This window comes from Chiloscyllium punctatum, chromosome 4 (genome assembly GCF_047496795.1).
Source record: "Chiloscyllium punctatum isolate Juve2018m chromosome 4, sChiPun1.3, whole genome shotgun sequence".
Classification (NCBI taxonomy): domain Eukaryota; kingdom Metazoa; phylum Chordata; class Chondrichthyes; order Orectolobiformes; family Hemiscylliidae; genus Chiloscyllium; species Chiloscyllium punctatum.
This window is the reverse complement of record NC_092742.1, coordinates 22,625,546-22,645,804: the sequence shown is the minus strand read 5'-3', so window position 1 is coordinate 22,645,804 and position 20,259 is coordinate 22,625,546. Positions and strand designations below refer to the sequence as shown.

General features: G+C 43.6%; 1 protein-coding gene across 2 annotated transcripts in view; it reads left to right on the top strand.

The window, feature by feature from the left end:
• Positions 1-17,429, top strand: part of LOC140476126 (tandem C2 domains nuclear protein) — a 76,872-nt gene extending 59,443 nt beyond the window's left edge. For both annotated transcript variants that reach the window (XM_072568241.1, XM_072568242.1), the window contains 2 exons: positions 4,847-5,055; positions 15,404-17,429. In XM_072568241.1, the coding sequence (XP_072424342.1) occupies positions 4,847-5,055; positions 15,404-15,511 (317 nt within the window). In that variant the 3' untranslated portion in view covers positions 15,512-17,429. The remainder of the gene's footprint in view (positions 1-4,846; positions 5,056-15,403) is intronic.
• The last annotated feature ends 2,830 nt before the right edge of the window (positions 17,430-20,259 follow it).

The window sequence follows — 20,259 nt, the reverse complement described above, 5'->3', positions numbered from 1 at the left end:
AGACCCTTCTGCTACAAGCAGGACAGAATATCACAGACTATGATTTTCTACATGATGTGCTGCTTCATGATCTCTCCCCTTGCTTTGGCCCACTGCGTCTGATATGCACTCACTTTTGAGGAGGCCACAACATTTTTTTACTTGTCTGTGTCAGGAGCAGTGATCCTGGATAACCCTCACCCAGAACCTGATGTCCATATCAAAATTCTTAATGGAGTCTTCAGGGTTTCCATGTCCAGGTTCCTTTGACCATTGAGAGAGTGCACCCCACATTTCAGCTCCCCGTACAAGATTGGTTTCCACAGGCCAGCATCAGTCGATCTGGTTGGATGACCGGCCCAACTCTGTTGTGGCTTTCCTGAGGTTCTGTTGATGTTTATCAGGCCAGCTCGAGTGAGTTCCTCTGTGTCTGGCATTTTATCCTGAGCATCTAATCTTCTGACGCTTTCAAAGATGAGACTGAAAATGATTGAACTTCATGGCATGCAAGCAAACTTCATGGAACCTTAGATTCATCATGATGAATTTGTCAGGGCAGTCAAATTTAACAATTCAGAAACAGAAATTTCTGGAGAAACTCAGCAAGTTTGGCAGGATCTGGGAAGAGAAAGCAGAGTTAATGTTTTGAGTCCAGTGACCATCTTTCAGAATAAATTTAGCAGCTACCTCCAAAGGCCTTCACTGCTGACTGACAGTTTTAAAGAACTTGACCAGAACAATAAAGAAGATTTAGAGCTCCATGTTCTGTTCTGGGTATTTCCCATGGTGTTAGCTACATGTAAGCACCATATCAATTGTTCATGAGGGTCTGACATTAATAAACCTGTTCTGATATCCTAGTAAACTGAATTGGGCATTTCAGCTGGCTTGACCATCCACCCACATCTGTTGGTACTTCAGACCTACGTCTGGAGGTGATGGACCCCAGTCCATCTTGCTTCCACACACCCAAGCACGACTGTGGTGGCTGGGGCTTTATCAAGGTGGCATTTGCATTGACCCACCTGTCTCCTCCACGAAACTCTACCCCTTTTTTTCTGTATCCACTCAAACAAAACCTTTAATAATTTTAAAAATCTTCTTAAGTCTATAGCATTGCTTTCTGGTTTCAGCTTTGTAAGTCTTTTCTGCCTCCTCTCCAATGGCTTTATTATCTTATTTTTAACTTGAGAAGGTCATGGTACTTAAGCATGGCCTTATCAATTTGGCAACCCTAATGTAACTATGAATTGTATATTTAGTTGGGACCCAGTAATACATTGAAGCTGATTTAAGCAAAAGATGAAATTTTCAACCCACTTGTTTAACTCATCTGGGAGTGTTTGTGGGTATACACTTGGCTGTAACTAGTACAACAATTGAGTATTACTGGAAAAAGATACAATTTTTGCTGAAGCCTATTCATCTTGTGTTTGTCAAGATGATTTGCAAGAATACCAAAGTAAAGAGAACCTGACATTGTATTTTTTTTTCTTATTTTTTTTCCCCAGCACCCATGTTGTGTGTGTGCAGGTGTGAGACACAGTGAGAGACACAAGGTGTACGAATCTTTATTCAATTTCCACTACAAGGAAGATAGGAAAACACCCGAGTGACTAGTGACAAGCAGTGGCCTACACAAAGGGCAATGCTGTGTGATCAAACAGTGAAAGGGAGGGCAGGGATTAAATCAAAATAGAGTTGGTGGGCGAAATAATGCACTCCACTCCCTGCGACGCCCACCTCTCCCTGAACAACTCCAGGGTGTTGGTGGACACCGTGTGCTCCTTCTCTGTGGACACCACGTGCTCCTTCTCCAAGGACACCCGGGCCCTAATGTAACCACAGAAGAGGGGCAGGCAGTTGGCCCTAACAACCCCCTCCACGGCACACTGCCTGGACCTGTTTATGGCCAGTCCTGACATTGTATATTTTTTTTTGTGTGTGCGTGTAGATGTGAGACACAGTGAAAGACACAAAGTGCACGAATCTTTATTCAATTTCCACCACCAGGAAGATAGGAAAAACACCCGAGTGGCTTGTGACAAGCACTGCCCTTCAAACCACAGGGCAATGCTGTGTGATCAAAACAGTGAAGGGGAGGGTAGGGACTAAATCAAAATAGAGTTGGAGGGAGAAATAATACACTCCACTCCCTGCGGCGCCCACCTCTCCCTGAACAACTCCAGGGTGTTGGTGGACACCGCGTGCTCCTTCTCCAAGGACACCCGGGCTCTAACGTAACCCCGGAAGAGGGGCAGGCAGTTGGCCCTAACGACCCCCTCCACAGCCCGCTGCCTGGACCTGTTTATGGCCAGTCCTGACATTGTATTTTTTTTTTTTTTTTTCTCTTTTCTATCCCCACACTACCGCCTAAGTGCGGTAGTGCTTATTTTTTTCCCCAGCACCCATGGTGTGTGTGTGCAGGTGTGAGACACAGTGAAAAGACACAAAGTGCACGAATCTTTATTCAATTTCCACCACCAGGAAGATAGGAAAGACACCCGAGTGGCCAGTGACAAGCACTGCCCTTCAAACCACAGGGCAATGCTGTGTGAGCAAAACAGTGAAGGGGAGGGTAGGGACTAAATCAAAATAGAGTTGGAGGGAGAAATGATGCACTCCACTCCCTGCGGCACCCACCTCTCCCTGAACGACTCCAGGGTGTCGGTGGACACCGCGTGCTCCTTCTCCAAGGACACCCGGGCTCTAACGTAACCCCGGAAGAGGGGCAGGCAGTCGGCCCTAACGACCCCCTCCACAGCCCGCTGCCTGGACCTGTTTATGGCCAGTCCTGACATTGTATAATCTGTTAGGAAGTGATTGCTGATTGGTTGGCAAGTGGATTTTGATTGGTAGAGGTATTACCATGGCCAATGTACCAGTTAGATGAACAAAAAAGAAAAGCTTTGACAAACTATGCTTGACACAGTGGAAGGACACAAAGTGCACAAATCTTTATTCAATTTCCACCACCAGGAAGCTAGGAAAAACACCCGAGTGGCCAGTGACAAGCACTGCCCTTCAAACCACAGGGCAAAGCTATGTGAGCAAAACAGTGAAGGGGAGGGTAGGGACTAAATCAAAATAGAGTTGGAGGGAGAAATGATGCACTCCACTCCCTGCGGCACCCACCTCTCCCTGAACGACTCCAGGGTGTCGGTGGACACCGCGTGCTCCTTCTCCAAGGACACCCGGGCTCTAACGTAACCCCGGAAGAGGGGCAGGCAGTCGGCCCTAACGACCCCCTCCACAGCCCGCTGCCTGGACCTGTTTATGGCCAGTCCTGACATTGTATAATCTGTTAGGAAGTGATTGCTGATTGGTTGGCAAGTGGATTTTGATTGGTAGAGGTATTACCATGGCCAATGTACCAGTTAGATGAACAAAAAAGAAAAGCTTTGACAAACTATGCTTTTGTTTTCAGCATTATTTAAGTTTGTTGATATTTTGTATTTCAAACCGTGACCTTTGATTGGAGCATACAGAGGAACCTCGATTATCCAAACAAGATGGGCGGGCAGTATTTTGTTTGGTTAATTGATTCAAGGCCTCTCCTCTGTGGCTCAGAGTTTTCTGAAGTTTCCTTTTCCCTCGCTCTGCCTGCCTTGCTCCCTCTCTCTGTCTCAGGGTTTGTTTTTGAGCAGACACACACTTGTGTATAAAGGACCTGCAGCATTGCTGAAGCCTCCCCCCACCCCAATCAGTTCAATGGGATTGAAACAGTGAGCACTTGCTAAGTCCACACCCCATTCAGGAGACTAGGCAGCAGCACACTGCGCATGAGACCCTGCTTCCCCCTCCCATCATTGCCACCATCCCCCCAACCTGCCACCTCCACCCCTCCATCTGCCCACACCCCGCCCCTGTCTGCCCCAGCCCACCCCCGTCTGTCCCCAAACCCGCCCCGTCTGCCCTCACCCCTGCCCCTGCACCCCGGCCCCTCACGTCTGCCCCCAATCCCGTCCGCCCCCCCCCCCCAACCCCATCCAAACCAGTCCCCTGGCTGTCCCGTCCTCTGTTTACTCTCCCCCCCCCCACCCTGTGCTATCTCCGCTGTCCATCCCCACCCCCCCCACCCATCCCCCGGGCAGCTGAACTGGACACCAACAGTAAGACTCTGCTGCCTTTGGCGGTGGTGGGGGGGGGGGGGGGGGGGGGTGAGTCTCAAAATAGCTCGTGCGCACACACACGCGCGCACAATGTTTTACTGCAACACTTTGACAAGTTCCACCTCTACCTTGTACAGGACAACATTGGAGAGATTATCTGGGGAAGAGAGGCTTAGGGTACACCCCTGTGTAGAACTCCAGGGAAAGTGTGGGGAGAGAGAGAGAAAGAGGGGATGGGAGGTCAGTCATTTGGAGATGTTGCCTGGGCTCCCATCAATGTCCAGGACAGTTCTCGGCAGCATTTCAGTAAGCTGAGTTCATTTTTAATCATTGTAAACAAAAGACATGATCAGTGTTGGAAACACGTCTTTGATGTAGTGTTTCAATCGGGACCTTGAGATCTTCTTTGGATAATCCGAAATTTCGGATAATTGATATTTGGATAATTGAGGTTCCTCTGTATTGATGATAAACATACACTCAGTCGAAGGAATCCAAGCAGAGTATTTGTATATTTACACTTCTGGGAATGAAATTTTGAATCAGGCATTGAAATCTCTTATTTTCCTTGCTGAATGAATATTTTCTGAAGATGGAATCAGTTGGAAGTGCAATCTAAATATAATGTTTCCAGGAAATTATGACAAGTGGAAGGAACTTGAACCAGGTCAGGGATTCATTCTGTAATATTTCGAAGTATTTACGATCTCTTCTCACCTGCCCCCAACCCCAACCCCAACACCTCTCCAATCTAGATTTCTACGTGAAGGCAATAATGGAAACCAGGGATGGGCTGTTCGACAAGAAGAAGACACGCCCTCTGAAAGCTGTGAATGGTCAGGTGAAATGGGGAGAAACATTCCTGTTTCCTGTTATTCAGAATGAGCTTCATCTCCAGAGAGTCAGTTTCAACCTGAAACTTTACAGTCGCAGTTCAGTAAGAAGAAAACACTGCTTGGGACAGGTAATGCCAGCTGATACACCACCATTGGTAATATTTATGAGTGGGAAGTGAGCCTAAACTTATCTTGAGACTTGGTTACAAACTCACTTTCCAACAAAGCATTAGTTATCGAGGATACGGTTTACCTACTAACATTTAAGCCTTTCCTTCCACTTTTACACTTTCTGTTGTTTGAGTATCTAGGGGGACAGGTGATAGAATATGTCCATAGACAGATCCCATCTAAGGCCACTCCAGTAGTCCTTGTGATCTTTTGACTGAGATGAAGATGAAGGAAGTCCATTTGCAGATATACCTGAATGAGCCAACAAATCCACATTTTGAAATAAAAACAGATAATATTAAAGAACAACAGAATTGTTACAGTACAGAAGGGGGCTATTCGACAAGGGAGACTCCAAAATGTCCATCTTCTTTCTCAACCAAGGACTCCCCAGCACTGTTGTGCCCTCAGCTGTGTCCAGCCCATGTCCCGTACTTCAGCCCTTACTCACTCTCTTCCTTCAAAATAGCAATAGGTGCCCCTTGTTCTTACCTATTATCCCCATGGAGAGGATCATTAGCCACTCTGCCACCCTCAGTGAGTTGCCACCACCAGACAAATACTCCCCTCTGGATTAGTGGTGCTGGAAGAGCACAGCAGTTCAAGCAGCATCCAAGGAGCAGCGAAATCGACGTTTCGGGCAAAAGCCCTTCATCAGGAATAAAGGCAGTGAGCCTGAAGCGTGGAGAGATAAGCTAGAGGAGGGTGGGGGTGGGGAGAAAGTAGCATAGAGTACAATGGGTGAGTGGGGGAGGGGATGAAGGTCAAGGAGGAGAGGGTGGAGTGGATAGGTGGAAAAGAAGATAGGCAGGTAGGACAAGTCCGGGCAAGTCATGGGGACAGTTACTGAGTTGGAAGTTTGGAACTAGGGTGAGGTGGGGGAAGGGGAAATGAGGAATCGGTTGAAGTCTACATTGATGCCCTGGGGTTGAAGTGTTCCGAGGCGGAAGATGAGGCGTTCTTCCTCCAGGCGTCTGGTGGTGAGGGAGCGGCGGTGAAGGAGACCCACGACCTCCATGTCCTTGGTAGAGTGGGAGGGGGAGTTGAAATGTTGGGCCACGGGGCGGTTTGGTTGATTGGTGCAGGTGTCCCGGAGATGTTCCCTAAAGCACTCTGCTAGGAGGCGCCCAGTCTCCCCAATGTAGAGGAGACCGCATCGGGAGCAACGGATACAATAAATGATATTAGTGGATGTGCAGGTGAAACTTTGATGGATGTGGAAGGCTCCTTTAGGGCCTTGGATAGAGGTGAGGGAGGAGCAGTGGGCGCAGGTTTTACAGTTCCTGCAGTGGCAGGGGAAAGTGCCAGGATTGGAGGGTGGGTTGTTTGGGGGCGTGGACCTGACCAGGTAGTCACGGAGGGAACGGTCTTTGCGGAAGGCGGAAAGGGGTGGGGAGGGAAATATATCCCTGGTGGTGGGGTCTGTTTGGAGGTGGCGGAAATGTCAGCGGATGATTTGGTTTATGCGAAGGTTTGTAGGGTGGAAGGTGAGCACCAGGGGCGTTCTGTCCTTGTTACGGTTGGAGGGGTGGGGTCTGAGGGCGGAAGTGCGGGATGTGGACGAGATGCGTTGGAGGGCATCTTTAACCACGTGAGAAGGGAATTTGCGGTCTCTAAAGAAGGACGCCACTCCTCTCCTTTGTAAGCCTTCTCTAGGGACCATTCCCTCCAGGACACCTTGGTCCACTCCTTCTACACTCTCAATAATGCCCACACAGCCCGATGGTGCCTTCCCCTGCAACTGCAGAAGGTGTAACACCTGCCTATTGATCTCCTCCCCCCTCAGTATCCAAGGCTCAAAAATACCTTTCAGGTGAAGCAGCACTTTACCTGCACTTCTCACAATCTGGTCTACTGCATTCACTGCTTACAATGTGGTCTCTTCCTCACTGGAGATTCAAATAGTAGATTGGGTGACTGCTTCACAGAACATTTACATTCTGTCTGCAAAAAAGACACCAAGCTTCCAGTTGCCTGCCTCTTCAACACACCACCCTGGTGCTTGGCCAACACCTCTGTGCCCCAGTGAAGCTCAGAGCAAACTGGAAGAACACCTTATTTTCCGCGAGGGACCCTGCAGCCTTCTGACTTAATATCGAGTTCAACAATTTTTGGGCTTGAGCTCTCCCATGTCCTTACCCTAACCCCTATATACCAGACCTTGTTATTACATACTCTGATATTACACCTAACCCATTGTGAGCCATTAACAGTCACCATTAATAGCTACTCACTCTCCTAGCCAGATAATTATTCACTCTTTTGTCTGTCCAACTGTTTGAGTCACAGAGTCATAGAGATATACAGCACGGAAATAGACCCTTTGGTCCAACTCGTCCATGCTGACCAGATATCCCAACCTAATCTAGTCCCATTTACCAGTACTTGGCCCATATCCCTTGAAACCCTTCCTATTCATATACACTTCCAGATGTTTTTTAAATATTGCAATTGTAGCAGCCTCCACCACTTCCTCTGGCAGCTCAGTCCATACACGCACTACCCTCTGTGTGAAAATGTTGTCCCTTAGGTCCCTTTTATATTTTTCCCCTCTCACCCTAATCCTATGTCCTCTAGTTCTGGACTCCCCCACCCCAGGGAAAAGACTTTGTCTATTTATCCTATCCATGACCCTCATGGTTTTATAAACCTCTATAAGGTCACCCCTCAGCCTCCGACGCTCCAGGGAAAACAGCCCCAGCCTATTCAGCCTCTTCCTATAGCTCAAATCCTCCAACCCTAGCAACATCCTTGTAAATCTTTTCTGAACCCTTTTAAGTTGCACATCATCCTTCCAATAGGAAGGAGACCAGAATTGCACGCAATATTCCAAAAATGGCCTAACCAAAGTCTTGTACAGCCACAAGATGATCTCCCAACTCCTGTACTCAATACTCTGACCCATAAAGGAAAGCATACCAAACGCTTTCTTCACAACCCTATCTACCTGTGATTCTACTTTCAAGGAGCTATGAACCTGCACTCCCAAGGTCTCTTTGTTCAGCTACACTCCCTAGGACCTTACTATTAAGTGTATAAGTCCTGTGAAGGTTTGCTTTCCCAAAATGCAGCACCTCACACTTATCTAAATTAAACTCCATCTGCCACTCCTCAGCCCACTGGCCCATCTGATCAAGATCCCATTGTAATCTGAGGTAACCTTCTTCGCTGTCCACTGCACCTCCAATTTTGGTGTCATCTGCAAACTTACTAACTATACCTCTTATGTCCATATCCAAATCATTTATATAAATGACAAAAAGCAGTGGACCCAGCACTGATCCTTGTGGCACTTCACTGGTCACAGGCCTCCACTCTGAAAAACAACTCTCCACCACCACCCTCTGTCTTCTACCTTCAAGCCAGTTCTGTATCCAAATGGCTAGTTTTCCCGGCATTTCATTTGAACTAAACTTGCTAACGAGTTTCCCATGGGGAACCTTGTTGAGTGCCTTACTGAAGTCCATATAGGTTATGTCCACCACTCTGCCCTCTTCAATCCCCTTTGATACTTTTTCAAAAAACTCAATCAAGTTTGTCAGACATGATTTCCCATGCACAAAGCCATGTTAACTATCCATGATCAATCTTTGCCTTTCCAAGTATGTGTAAATCCTGTCCCTCCGGACTCACTCCAACAACTTGCCCACCACTGACGCAGGCTCATCGGTCTGTCGTTCCCTAGCTTGTCCTTACCATCTTTCTTAAATAATGGTACCACGTTAGTCAACCTCCAATCTTCTGGCACCTCATCTGTGACTATCGACAATACAATATCTCAGCAAGGAGCCCAGCAATTACTTCCCTAACTTCCCACCAGGTTCGAGGGTACACCTGATCAGGTCCTGGAAATTTATTCACGTTTGTGTTTCAAGACTCCAGCACTTCCTCCTCTGTAATATGGACATTTTTCAAGATGTCACAATCTATTTACCCACATTCTATATCTTCCATGTCCTTTTCCACAGTAAACACTGATGCAAAATACTCGTTTAGTATCTCCTCCATCTCCTGCAGCTCCACATATGAGCTGCCTTGCTGATCTTTGAGGAGCCCTATTAGGTCCCTAGTTATCCTTTTGTCCTTAATTTATTTGTAAAATTCTTTTGGATTCTCCTTAACTCTATTTGCCAAAGCTAACTCATGTCTACTTTTTGCCCACCTGATTTCCCTCTGCAGTAACTCCTACTGCCTTTATAGTCTTCTAAGAATTCACTCGATCTACCCTGTCTATACCTGACATATGCTTCCTGCTTTTTCTTAACCAAACCCTTAATTGTTTTAGTCATCCAGCATTCCCTATACCTACCAGCCTTTCCTTTCATCCTAACAGGAATATACTGTCTCTGGACTCCCATTCTCTTATTTCTAAATGCTTCCCATTTCCAGCTGTCCCTTTACTTGTGAGCATCTGCGTCCAGTCAGCTTTTGAAAGTTCTTGCCTAATACCGTCAAAATTAGCCTTCCTCCAATTTAGAACTACAATTGTTAGATCTGGTCTTCTTCTCTTTCTCTGGGGTCTATCCCCACCTATCGTTTACTCATTAATATCTCCCCCCACCCTATCTTCTGCATGTAAACTGACATTTTCCCAGCTACCGTTAGTTCTGAGGAAGAGCCTTTTGATCCCAAAGGTTAACTCTGATTTCTCTCCACAGATGCTGCCAGACCTGCTGAGCTTTTCCAGCGATTTCTGTTTTGGTTTCTTATCTACAGCATCTGTAGTTCTTTTGGTTTTTATTTAGTGAGAGGGTGATGTTATTGGAACGTTGTACACTCTCTCTGGGCTTTCCCTTCCCCCACCAACAACAAGAACAACAACACCTCTTCCCATTCACGCTCCCACTCTGCCCTGTCGTACCTGAACCTGCTACCCTCCTTGCCAGGGCCTGTCAATGTTGTTGTAGCAAGATCCTAGAGTTCAGCACATTTGGGAGCATCCATGGTCACCCTCCCCTCCCACCCCTAGGCCTCCTGCTATGTGAGCAGTGGCCATCAAGCCCAGTATGGTACAGAGCGGCTGGCCTCTGATTGGCTGGCAGATCCACAAGGTGAACTTCCTTCTAGAGAACAATGAGATGCCTCTGCCATAATTAATCAGCTGTCACCTGACAAATTTAATGGCAGACACGCCTGTCCCTGAAGTTTTCATTGAATTTATGGGGACCTGCCCGTCAATCTGTCATGCAGCTCTAGCTGGTTTAATCACTGAAAGACTCACGGCTTACATTGTCTCAACAATTCTCTATCAATCCTCCCAGTGTAAACCTGTGAAGCGAATCCAGACTCTGTCCAGTAATTATCTCCAGAAGAAAATATTTTAATAATTGTCTATTTTTACATAGGGCAGGCAAATTGATTCCTCACTAACGTCATCAATTTTTCTTCTGCAGGGTTTGGCTTTTGGTGTGTATGTATCACACTGAACCTCACCCTTATTTTAACCTATCCAGTGTACGTAAACAGACCAGTCCCTCAATAGATATGTGACACAAAAGGAACTCTTTTAATTTAGGGTTTCTGCCCTTTGCCTGGTGGCAGCTGACTGAAATCTTTCTTTACAGCTTCAGCTGAAGAATATTTAGGGTGTGCAAACATATTTTGTAGGTTAGGAGACCCACTATTTTTAAATCACACAGTCTCACTGGAATCTGTTCAATTCAACAAGAGTCTTAAATGATTACTTTCCATTGTACAACCCAAGATTAATGTCATTTTAAGCTCTCTTGCGGTCATGCTTGAAATACAGCATCTTACACGTTTCTCCCCAGTTATTGATTGAACAACAAAGGGAGCATTCATTACAGCTTCACTTAAGTAGTTGGCAATTACTACAATACATTATCCATTACTGTCCTGCAGGTAAAATCTTGACTCCATGAAAGGTGGCAAATGTCAGCCATATCGTTTTCACTTCGTTTAATCCATTTTGCCTGCAGTTTCCAAAGCTCATTTTCCACTTGGTTGTCTTTGTAGGCCAACACTCTGCAGGTTACTACAGAAATAAGCTTTCAGCCTGAAAGTGCATGCACTCAAAACTCTCAAAATTACGTCAACTTCTCTGCGCATGCTCCGGGTTTGGAGAGATCATATCAGAGTTATGTTCGAGTTGGGGACTTTGATGCTGTGGATAAATGAGATTCACACCCTGATGCTTGTGGGTAATAAACACGCGGCAGTGATTATCCATGAACTGGTTAATTAGCAATAGGGGTGTGTCATCGACTGTATTCAGATTGGTGGGCAGGCATTCAAAGTCATGCAGCACGGAAGCAGACCCTTCAATCCAGCAAATCCATGCCTGCCATGTTCTCATAACTAAACTAGTCTGCTCTTGGCTCATATCCCTCTAAACCTTTCCTATTCATGAACTTATCCAAATATCTTTTAAACATTGTAACAGTACCTGCATCCACCACCAGTTTCTGCACACAGTAACCACTCTGAGTAAAAACAAAAGTTTTCCCTTGTGTCCTTTTTAAATCTTTCTTCTCTCACCTTAAAAATATGCGCCCTAGTTTTGAACTCCCCCACCTAAACTGCTCAGGAGAAGTGTTGGATTATAACCTGCTCTGGCTGTTGACAACAATTGGATATCCAAAAGATGTACAGAAATGCTTCATAGCAACTGTGTCAGGAGAAGGTGGGAAGAATTTTGTTATAGAAATTCCAGCCAAGCTGTAGAGACAGGCTTAAGGAATTTGTAGGTAAGCCTATGAGGTCATCAGTGATGCCACTGTGACCTAAGTAGTCATGTGTTAATTTTCTGCAAAGAGATAGAATCCTGTACAGATAAGGGTAGTAGCCTTGCCATCATGTGCTATGTTAATAAACATAGTTTAAAGTCTCGCCTTAGCTTGTATGAACAACAAAAGAACCCAGATTAGAAAACAGTAAAATGGGGCTATCAGGTTTCCAATCTATCCAACACAAATGAATGAATGAAACACTGTATTTTCTGTCTGATACACACACAGTCGCACTCGATACTTAGATATGCAGAATGATATAAAGTGTGTGCTTTTGGGGCAGTAAATTTCTGACACCAAAAATAATTAAGTTTTGCACGTGTGGAATCAGACTACAGCCAATTTTAACTATTGTTTTTAAATATTGATTTTAACAGAAAAATTTGAGATGTAATTTAATATGCTTTGTTTTCTTTTGTCTTGTGTTTCTTTTATTAGTGTAAAAACGTTTGTTAAAAGTCCTCGTGTTTTGTGTTCTGTAGCACATGATTAGATACAAACACACTAAATTAAATATTCTAACTTCCTGCTTCTGATGCTGCAGTATTTAGCAGGGATTATTTACGGTGGTAAAGGAAATGCATAGTTAGAGACATACAGCATGGAAACAGACCCTTCAGTTCAACTTGTCCACGCTGACCAGACATCCCAATCTGACCTAGTCCCATTTGCCAGTATTTGGCCCATATCCGTCTAACACCCTTCCTATTCATCTACCCACCCAGATACCTTTTAAATGTTGTAATTATAGATGTTTCCTCAGGTCCTAGATCTCCTGTTTTACATTTCTTATTTCTGGAACTATCAATGCATTAGAGAGAGAGAAAGAGAGAGAGAGAGAGAGACTGAGAGAGACTCGCTTTTTATTTGTCATTTCTGCCATATACAACCAATACAGTCAAAATGAGACGGCATTCCACCAGGACCGAGAGTGCTACATGGACAGCACTAACTACATGATCATACATGGCATCAAGTGCATAAGAAGTGCAAAATAGTGTAATAGAATAATGATAAATAATAGACATTTTTCTAGCAGCCATTCGTGATCGTGCAAAAAAATTTCAGATGGGAAAGAGTTCAATCATACTGTGTTAAGGAGCCTGATGGCTTGGGGGAAGAAACCATTGCACAGTCTGGCTGTCAGAGACCAGTTGCTCCAGTATCTTCTGCCAGATGGCAGGAGGGAAAAGAGTTTGAGTGAGGGGTGTGTGGGGTCTTCCACAATGCTGTTAACCTTTCGGATGCAGCGTGTGTTGTAAATATCTGTAATGGAGGGGAGAGAAACCCCGATGATCTTTTCACCTGTCCTCACTATCCGTTGTAGGGTCTTGTAATCTGAGAAAGTGCAGTTCCCGAACCAGGCAGTGATGTAGTAGTTCAGGATACTCTCAATGAACCCTCTGTAGAATATGGTGAGGACGGGGGTGGGAGGTGGGCTTTCCTCAGCCTGTGCAGAAAGTAGAGATGCTGCTGGGCTTTCTTGGCTATGGAGCTGGTGTTAAGGGACCAGGTGAGATTCTCCGGCAGGTGTACACCAAGAAATCCGGTGCTCTTCACGATCTCCATGGGGGAACCATTGATGTCCAGTGGAGAGTGGTTGCTCCATGCCTTCCCAAAGTCAACAACCATCTCTTTCATCTTGTCCATGTTCGGAGACAGGTTGTTGGCTCTGCACCAGTCCATTAGCCGCTGCACCTCCTCTCTGTATGCAGACTTGTCATTTGTGCTGATAAGCCCCACTACAGTCGTATCATCAGCAAATTTGATGGTGTGATTTTACCTGTGCATCACTGCACAGTCATGTGTCAGCAGGGTGAACAGCAGTGGACTGAGCACACAGTCCTGGGGGACCCCCATGCTCTGTCTGATGGTGTTGGAGATGCTGTTCCCAATCCGGACTGACTGAGGTCTCCCAGTCAGGAAGTCCAGAGTCTAGTTACAAAGGGAGGTATTTAGGCCCAGCAGACTCAGCTTTCCAATCAGGTGCTGAGAAATGATATTGTTAAATGCAGAACTGAAGTTCATGAACAGTCATCTGACATAGGACTCCTTCTTCTCCAGGTGGGTGAGGGCCAGATGGAGGGTGGTGGAAATAGCATCATCTGTTGAGCGGATGGGTCAATATGCGAACTGCAGGGTATCCAGTGACAGGGGCAGCAGGGTCTTAATACGCCTCATCACAAGCCTCTCATTGCACTTCTTGATGATAGGTGTAAGTGCAACAGGCATAGTTATTGAGAAAGGACGCTGGTCCATTGTTCATGGTCCAATGTGTGTATTTATTAAAGGTTCGTTCACCATTGATCCAGGACATTAGGTCAGTTGACCAAACACTTTGTCAGAGATGTAGGTTTTCAAGAGTGTCATAAAGGAGGAGAGAGAGACAGAGGGGTTTGAGGAGGAAATTCTAGAACTTGAGCAAAGGCAGCAGAAGGCATAGCCAATAATGATTTCTTGTACAACTAAAGGAGAGTCCAAGTTGCAGAATTCCAATTAAATGAACGGAACATTTCATTTATGTAGCACTGTACAAAACTGCCAGACATCTCAAAAGTGTTCTACAGACAATGAGGAATTTCTGAAGTGTTATCACTGTTGCAAAGCAGGAAACTACACAGTCAATTTTGTGCAGAGCAAGCTCCCAAACGCATCAATGTCATAATAAGCAGACAAGCTGTTTTAGCGTTATTATAAGGGACAGCGTTCTAGAAGGGTCTTCAAATGAGGCCACTTGGGTAGAGCTCAGAAATAAAAATAAGGGACAATTACCTTGCTGAGATTATACTACAGACCTCTCAACAGTCAGATGGAGATGGAACAGCTGATATGTCGCCAAGTCACAGAAAGGAGTGAGAGAAACAGGGCGATAGTTGTGGGGGATGTCAACTTTGCTAACATTAACTGGGAACACCTTAATGCAAAGGAAGTAAATGTGGTGGAATTTTTAGAGTGCAGCTAGGACAGTGTTTTCTACCAGTGCATAGAAAGGCCTACTAAGACAGTGCTAGACTGAATCTAATGGAATGAAGCTTGTCAAGTGGATGAAGTTATTTTCTTTTCACATAGCACTGAAACCTGCATTTATCAGCTGCATTTTCCCAGCCACATAGCTATATTTTACAAAACAAATAAGTTTTTCAAATGGGCCAGATGTTCAAGATTCAACTCATTTTATTTTCTCCTGTTTCTCTCACATCTTTCTTTGATTTGCCTACATATCTGCTCCGCTATCTCCCTCTGACTATTAAGAAGCCTGTAGTATAATCCCATCAAGGTAATCAGCCCTTTTTATTTATTTGAGCTGTACCCAGATGGCCTCATTTGAAGACATCCTCCCTCATAATAACACTAAAGCAGACTATCTGCTCGTTATGAGAGTGATGTGTTTGGGAGCTTGCTGTGCGTAAAATTGACTGCCTCATTTCCTGCTTTGTATCAGCAATTACACTTCAGAAGATCTTCACCATCCTGTCGGTTTTCGGAGGAAAAGTGATGGGGTTTTAATGGTAGGTTATTCATATCTGACACTGACCCAGATACTTTTTGCTTTCAGGTGGTGATTGGATGGGACAGCACTGGAGAGGCTTTGGAACAGTGGCAGGACACAAGTGCAAATCCAGAGAAAGTTGTTATCAAGTGGCACAACCTGAACCTCACCTGAGGTCACAGTGTTTTGCTGAGCTGAGCATGTCCTAACCAGACTCAAATTTCAAAAACATGGGACTCAACAATGAACTGTGTCTTTGTATCATGCATTTTATAAAGAGATTCATTGGGAATAATGTTGCATTCTTATGGTTATAATGGTAAAACTCCAGATTTTGTTGGCCACTGAACACTACTGGAAATTGAAACTTGTCAGAGGGCATTATGGGACAGGGTTTGAAAAGCATAGTCTGTGGATGTGTGCCAGCTTGTGTAATGTCCAAAACCTAATACTTAGCATTGTCGTAACCTTCGTAACTTATGTCAATGTTGTCTTTCTTCTTTCGTAACTCCAATTTAATAACACTAGATCACAGTAAGAGTGGAATGCAGTGTATATAATAGGGAACTTTCACAGCTTCTGTGTGTGTATTTTATAAACTATATACTATAAATAACTGTTCCAAAGACACAAAATTTTAGATAAGTTAAATAGAGATTCTCAATTTGTGACTTCCGCTTTAAGTACAACTTGGCCACAAATTGCATGATCCAAATATTCTCCAGATCAATACTTTCAAGTAATTTTTAAATGAAGAATGAAAGGAATCCCAAGTTAGTCACAGGTGATGAATTTCACCCTAAAGTGGTGTTATTTGTGTGGCAGGGTATCTAGACAAAGACTCCAAATGAAAATGAAGTATTTAATCTGAGCAAATACTCTGTGGTCTTCATCTCATAATTGAACTTTCTTATAAAATAGATACTTTCTCTGAAAACAAAAGATAGTTTTGGTAGGAATATGGGCTTATTTGCGGCAAGCTGGTTTTGCCTATTAAATATCCTCAGCAGGTTGGAATTTGTCCATCTGAAATGATGGTTGAATTTGGCTATCAATGTGAAAGTGTAATGTGTGCTTCTTTTTTTATTTAACTGTTTAACTGGAGTGTTGCTTTAAATCTCTTTTGTTTTTAAGTTCATGCTGCTATTTTCATACTGATACTGTCCTTGCCTAAATATTGTACAAATTAAAGCATCTTGGGCACGTAAATGTGCACAACTTTTCAAGCAGGCTCCTGAACCTTTACCCCATCTGTGTGTCTGTATAACTTGGGCCAGATATATGTTCTTTGAATATGGCTGTATCTTTGTGCAGTGTTCCAATATGGTGGGAGGGACAGTATTCTACTCCCCATTTCCTAACCTGCTCAAAGTTCTGTTCACCCATCATCATTGCTCCCACTGATGGGTTTGGATCCTGGTCCATCATGCCTTGGTTTTAAGATTCTCATTCTTGTTTTCAACTCCCTCCATAGCTTTATCCATCACTATCTCTGTAAGTTACTCCAGCCCCACAACTCTTGATATATCAGTGCTCCTCTAATTCTTGTCTTTTGTGTATCCTGATTTTAGTCACTCCACCATGAGCAGTTGTACCTTCAGCCATGCCTTTCTCAAGCATTGAAACTCCCTCCCTTGGCACCTCCCTGTGACTTCTGTCATTTTTGAATGTTTTCTTTAAAACTTAACTGTTTGACTAAGATTTTACTCATCGTAAGACCTTAAGACATTGGAACAGAAGTAGGCCATTCAGCCCATTGAGTCTGCTCTGCCATTCAATTAGCTCATATCTGATCTGGCAATCCTCAATTCCAGTTTCCTACCTTTTCCCATCCTTATCTCCTGAATGTTTTAGTGTCAAATGCATTTTGATAATAGTCATGTGAATTGCCTGAGGAAGATTTGTTACATTTAAAGTCCTTGTTCTAAATACAAGTTACTCTTCTTATTCATGCACCAAGTTCCATTTCTGAGACCTGTCCACTCCTAAACGCGCACTTCATCATGAACCTACAGTGTACAATGCTGGTCACTTTATTTAGGGAAGGATGTAAATGTGACCAAAAGAGAAAATGCTGGAAAATCTCAGCAAGTCTGGCAGCATCTGTAAGGAGAGAAAAGAGTTGACGTTTCGAGTCTAACTGACCCTTTAGATTCGAAACGTCAGCTCTTTTCTCTCCTTACAGATGCTGCCAGAGCTGCTGAGATTTTCCAGCATTTTCTCTTTTGGTTTCAGATTCCAGCATCCACAGTAATTTGCTTTTATAAGGATGTATGTATGTTGGAAATAGGTCAGAGAAGATATACCAGACTATTAACTGGAATAGGTCAGTTGTCTTATAAAGAAGGTTTGGACAGGATAAGCTGTTAATCAGAGAAGAAAGAATGGCCCCACATTCTGTTATCAATGTGGGATGCCAGAGAATGAGTCAGGTGGTGTGTAGAATGTTTAATTCTTATAATTGATGGACCAGGATCCAAACCCTTCAACTTACACTTGAATTTGTGCAAATTGCATTTTTCCAATGTGTGTGTCCAGTACGTGATTCATAATGTAAATTCATTTTAGAGTCATAGAGTCATACAGCACAGAAACAGACTCTTTAGTTCAACCAGAGTTGGTTCTCCTGCTCCTCAGATGCTGCCTGACCTGCTGTGTTTTTCCAGCACCACATTTTTCAACTCTGGTACTCCAGCATCTGCAGTCCTCACTTTCTCCTCTTTTGTCCATGTCGAACATAATCCCAAACTAAACAAGTTCCATCTGCCTGCTCCTGGCCCATATCCCTCCAAACCTTTCCTGTTCATGTATCCATCCAAAGTTTAGTTTCAAATAAATGTGTTTTTACTAAAAAAAATGCTTCAAACTGCATAAAACTCTTATAGCTGGATAGCTTTTTAAAATAGAGGGCAGGGAATAATAAACAAGTCATTTTTGACTGATTAAGTTAGTCATTGCACCAACAAGTACTTTTTTGTACAACTGCAACTTTTCTGAGTGTAGTGACTAATAATGAGTAAAACAAACATGAATATGAAAGTTTTCTATAACCGTCTAATCTAATCTTGCATATCTCCATGATACTAGATTCCTGACACAGCCCATACTACTCAGCTCTGACCTCATCTATGTGGGGATCCAGTTCCTAAAAATAATGCTTCAAAACTTTATTCTTTAATTATTATTGCACCCCTGCACTCTCAGTCCTTTTCTTGTAAGTGTTTAGTCTGCTCTGTTTTAAAGGAGTTAATTGATTTTGGTGATAATGGCTTTGAAGAGGAGGCTATTCGGAGCAATTAATGTTATATTTGTCCTTATTTGGTTCTGTAACCATGTGGCATTGTTATATATTGTATTATTTGCAAATGAAGGACTCTTGTGGGCCCTCTTGTGGCAGAGTGGTAGTGTACCTACTGCTGGACCTGGAGACCCAAGTTCAAGTCTCATGTGCTGCAGAGGTGTTTCATAATATCTCTGAAGAGGTTGATTAGAAAAATAGGTTAATTAAATAAAATTCATATTCTGGTTCTGAGCATTGACATCTGAAATATAAAAAATACTAAGGATTCTTGTTTTGCAGTGGTATTGTCTCTGTCTCCAGACCAGGAGGTTCAGCATCAAATTCCACCTGCCCTAGTGGTGTGTGATACCAACTCTGAACATGGCTGATTAGAAAATGTATAATAAAAAAGAGCAAGGAACACAGAAACCAATTATGTGCATGTGTAAAGGGGTTGATCTGGCAAATCATGTTACCAGGCAACTTGGCAAACTTTGTTACATACATAGTATATTTTATCCCCATAAAACTTTGCCTGTACTCATTCAAACAAAAATGGTGACAAACGTTTCACTTTATGTTGCTGTCATCTCTCTCCATTATCATTGACATAGTAAGATCTCAAACTTGAATTGTTGCCTCGTTTTGGATTGAGTAATAATGGAGATATATAAATACACCGTAGTGTTTCTGTGACTCCCACTATTGGTGGCTGGAATAATTTCGCTTTGATTCCCATTACTATCTAGACGTCATGTCTGTCTGTGCCATCAAACCTTCCTATCTAAGGAGACCAGTGTTTGATTTATATGTCTTTCCCAATCTAATTTGCTGTGCACATGCAATCTTCATATTTTCCTCCACCTGACATGATGTGTCTAGCCTTTGCTCTAGGCTGAGTGTACTCTAGCTAAAGGATGGGTGTACTATTGATTTAGACTGGGTATGCTTTGTGTCTAGGCAGTATATACTGGATGTGAGTTGGGTGTACTCTGTTTTTGGTCGAGGATGGGTGATCTCTCTGTCTAGAACGTGCACAATGTGGTCTGTCACCAGCTTTCTGAACTAACTCAGAACTTATAATGCTCGGATGGTAACTTATCCAAAAAACCAACTTTACTGTTTCTTACCTCTCAATGCCAATGATTGAAAAATAGTAGAGAAAACATACGTGATGTTGTGACGAGCAGTGTATGTAGCCTCATGCAGGTGTACAGTCTTCCCCATAGCACTTCCCACAACCTCAATCCACCCAAAGCAATTTAGAGCCAATGGACATCTAAAATAATTATGGTTAAATATATAGATAGACAATTATATAGACAATTATATAGATAGACAATTGTAAGAAATGTGACTATTAACTTTCACAAAAAGAATGTAGTGATGGCCCAGAGTACTTTTTGGGTGATTGATGATGCATTAATATTGGCCAAAACTTGAGGAGAAACTCCTCCACTCCTCTTCACAGTAACACGATGCGATCTTTTATGTTCAAGTGAGAAAGCAGAGAGATCCTGTTTTAATTTTACATCTGAAAGGTGACTCTCCTAACAGTGCAACATTCCCTCAGAATAATACTCTAGTCTCCATGTGACATCAATTTCACAATCCATTTGCCATACAAATTGGAGAGTTGTTT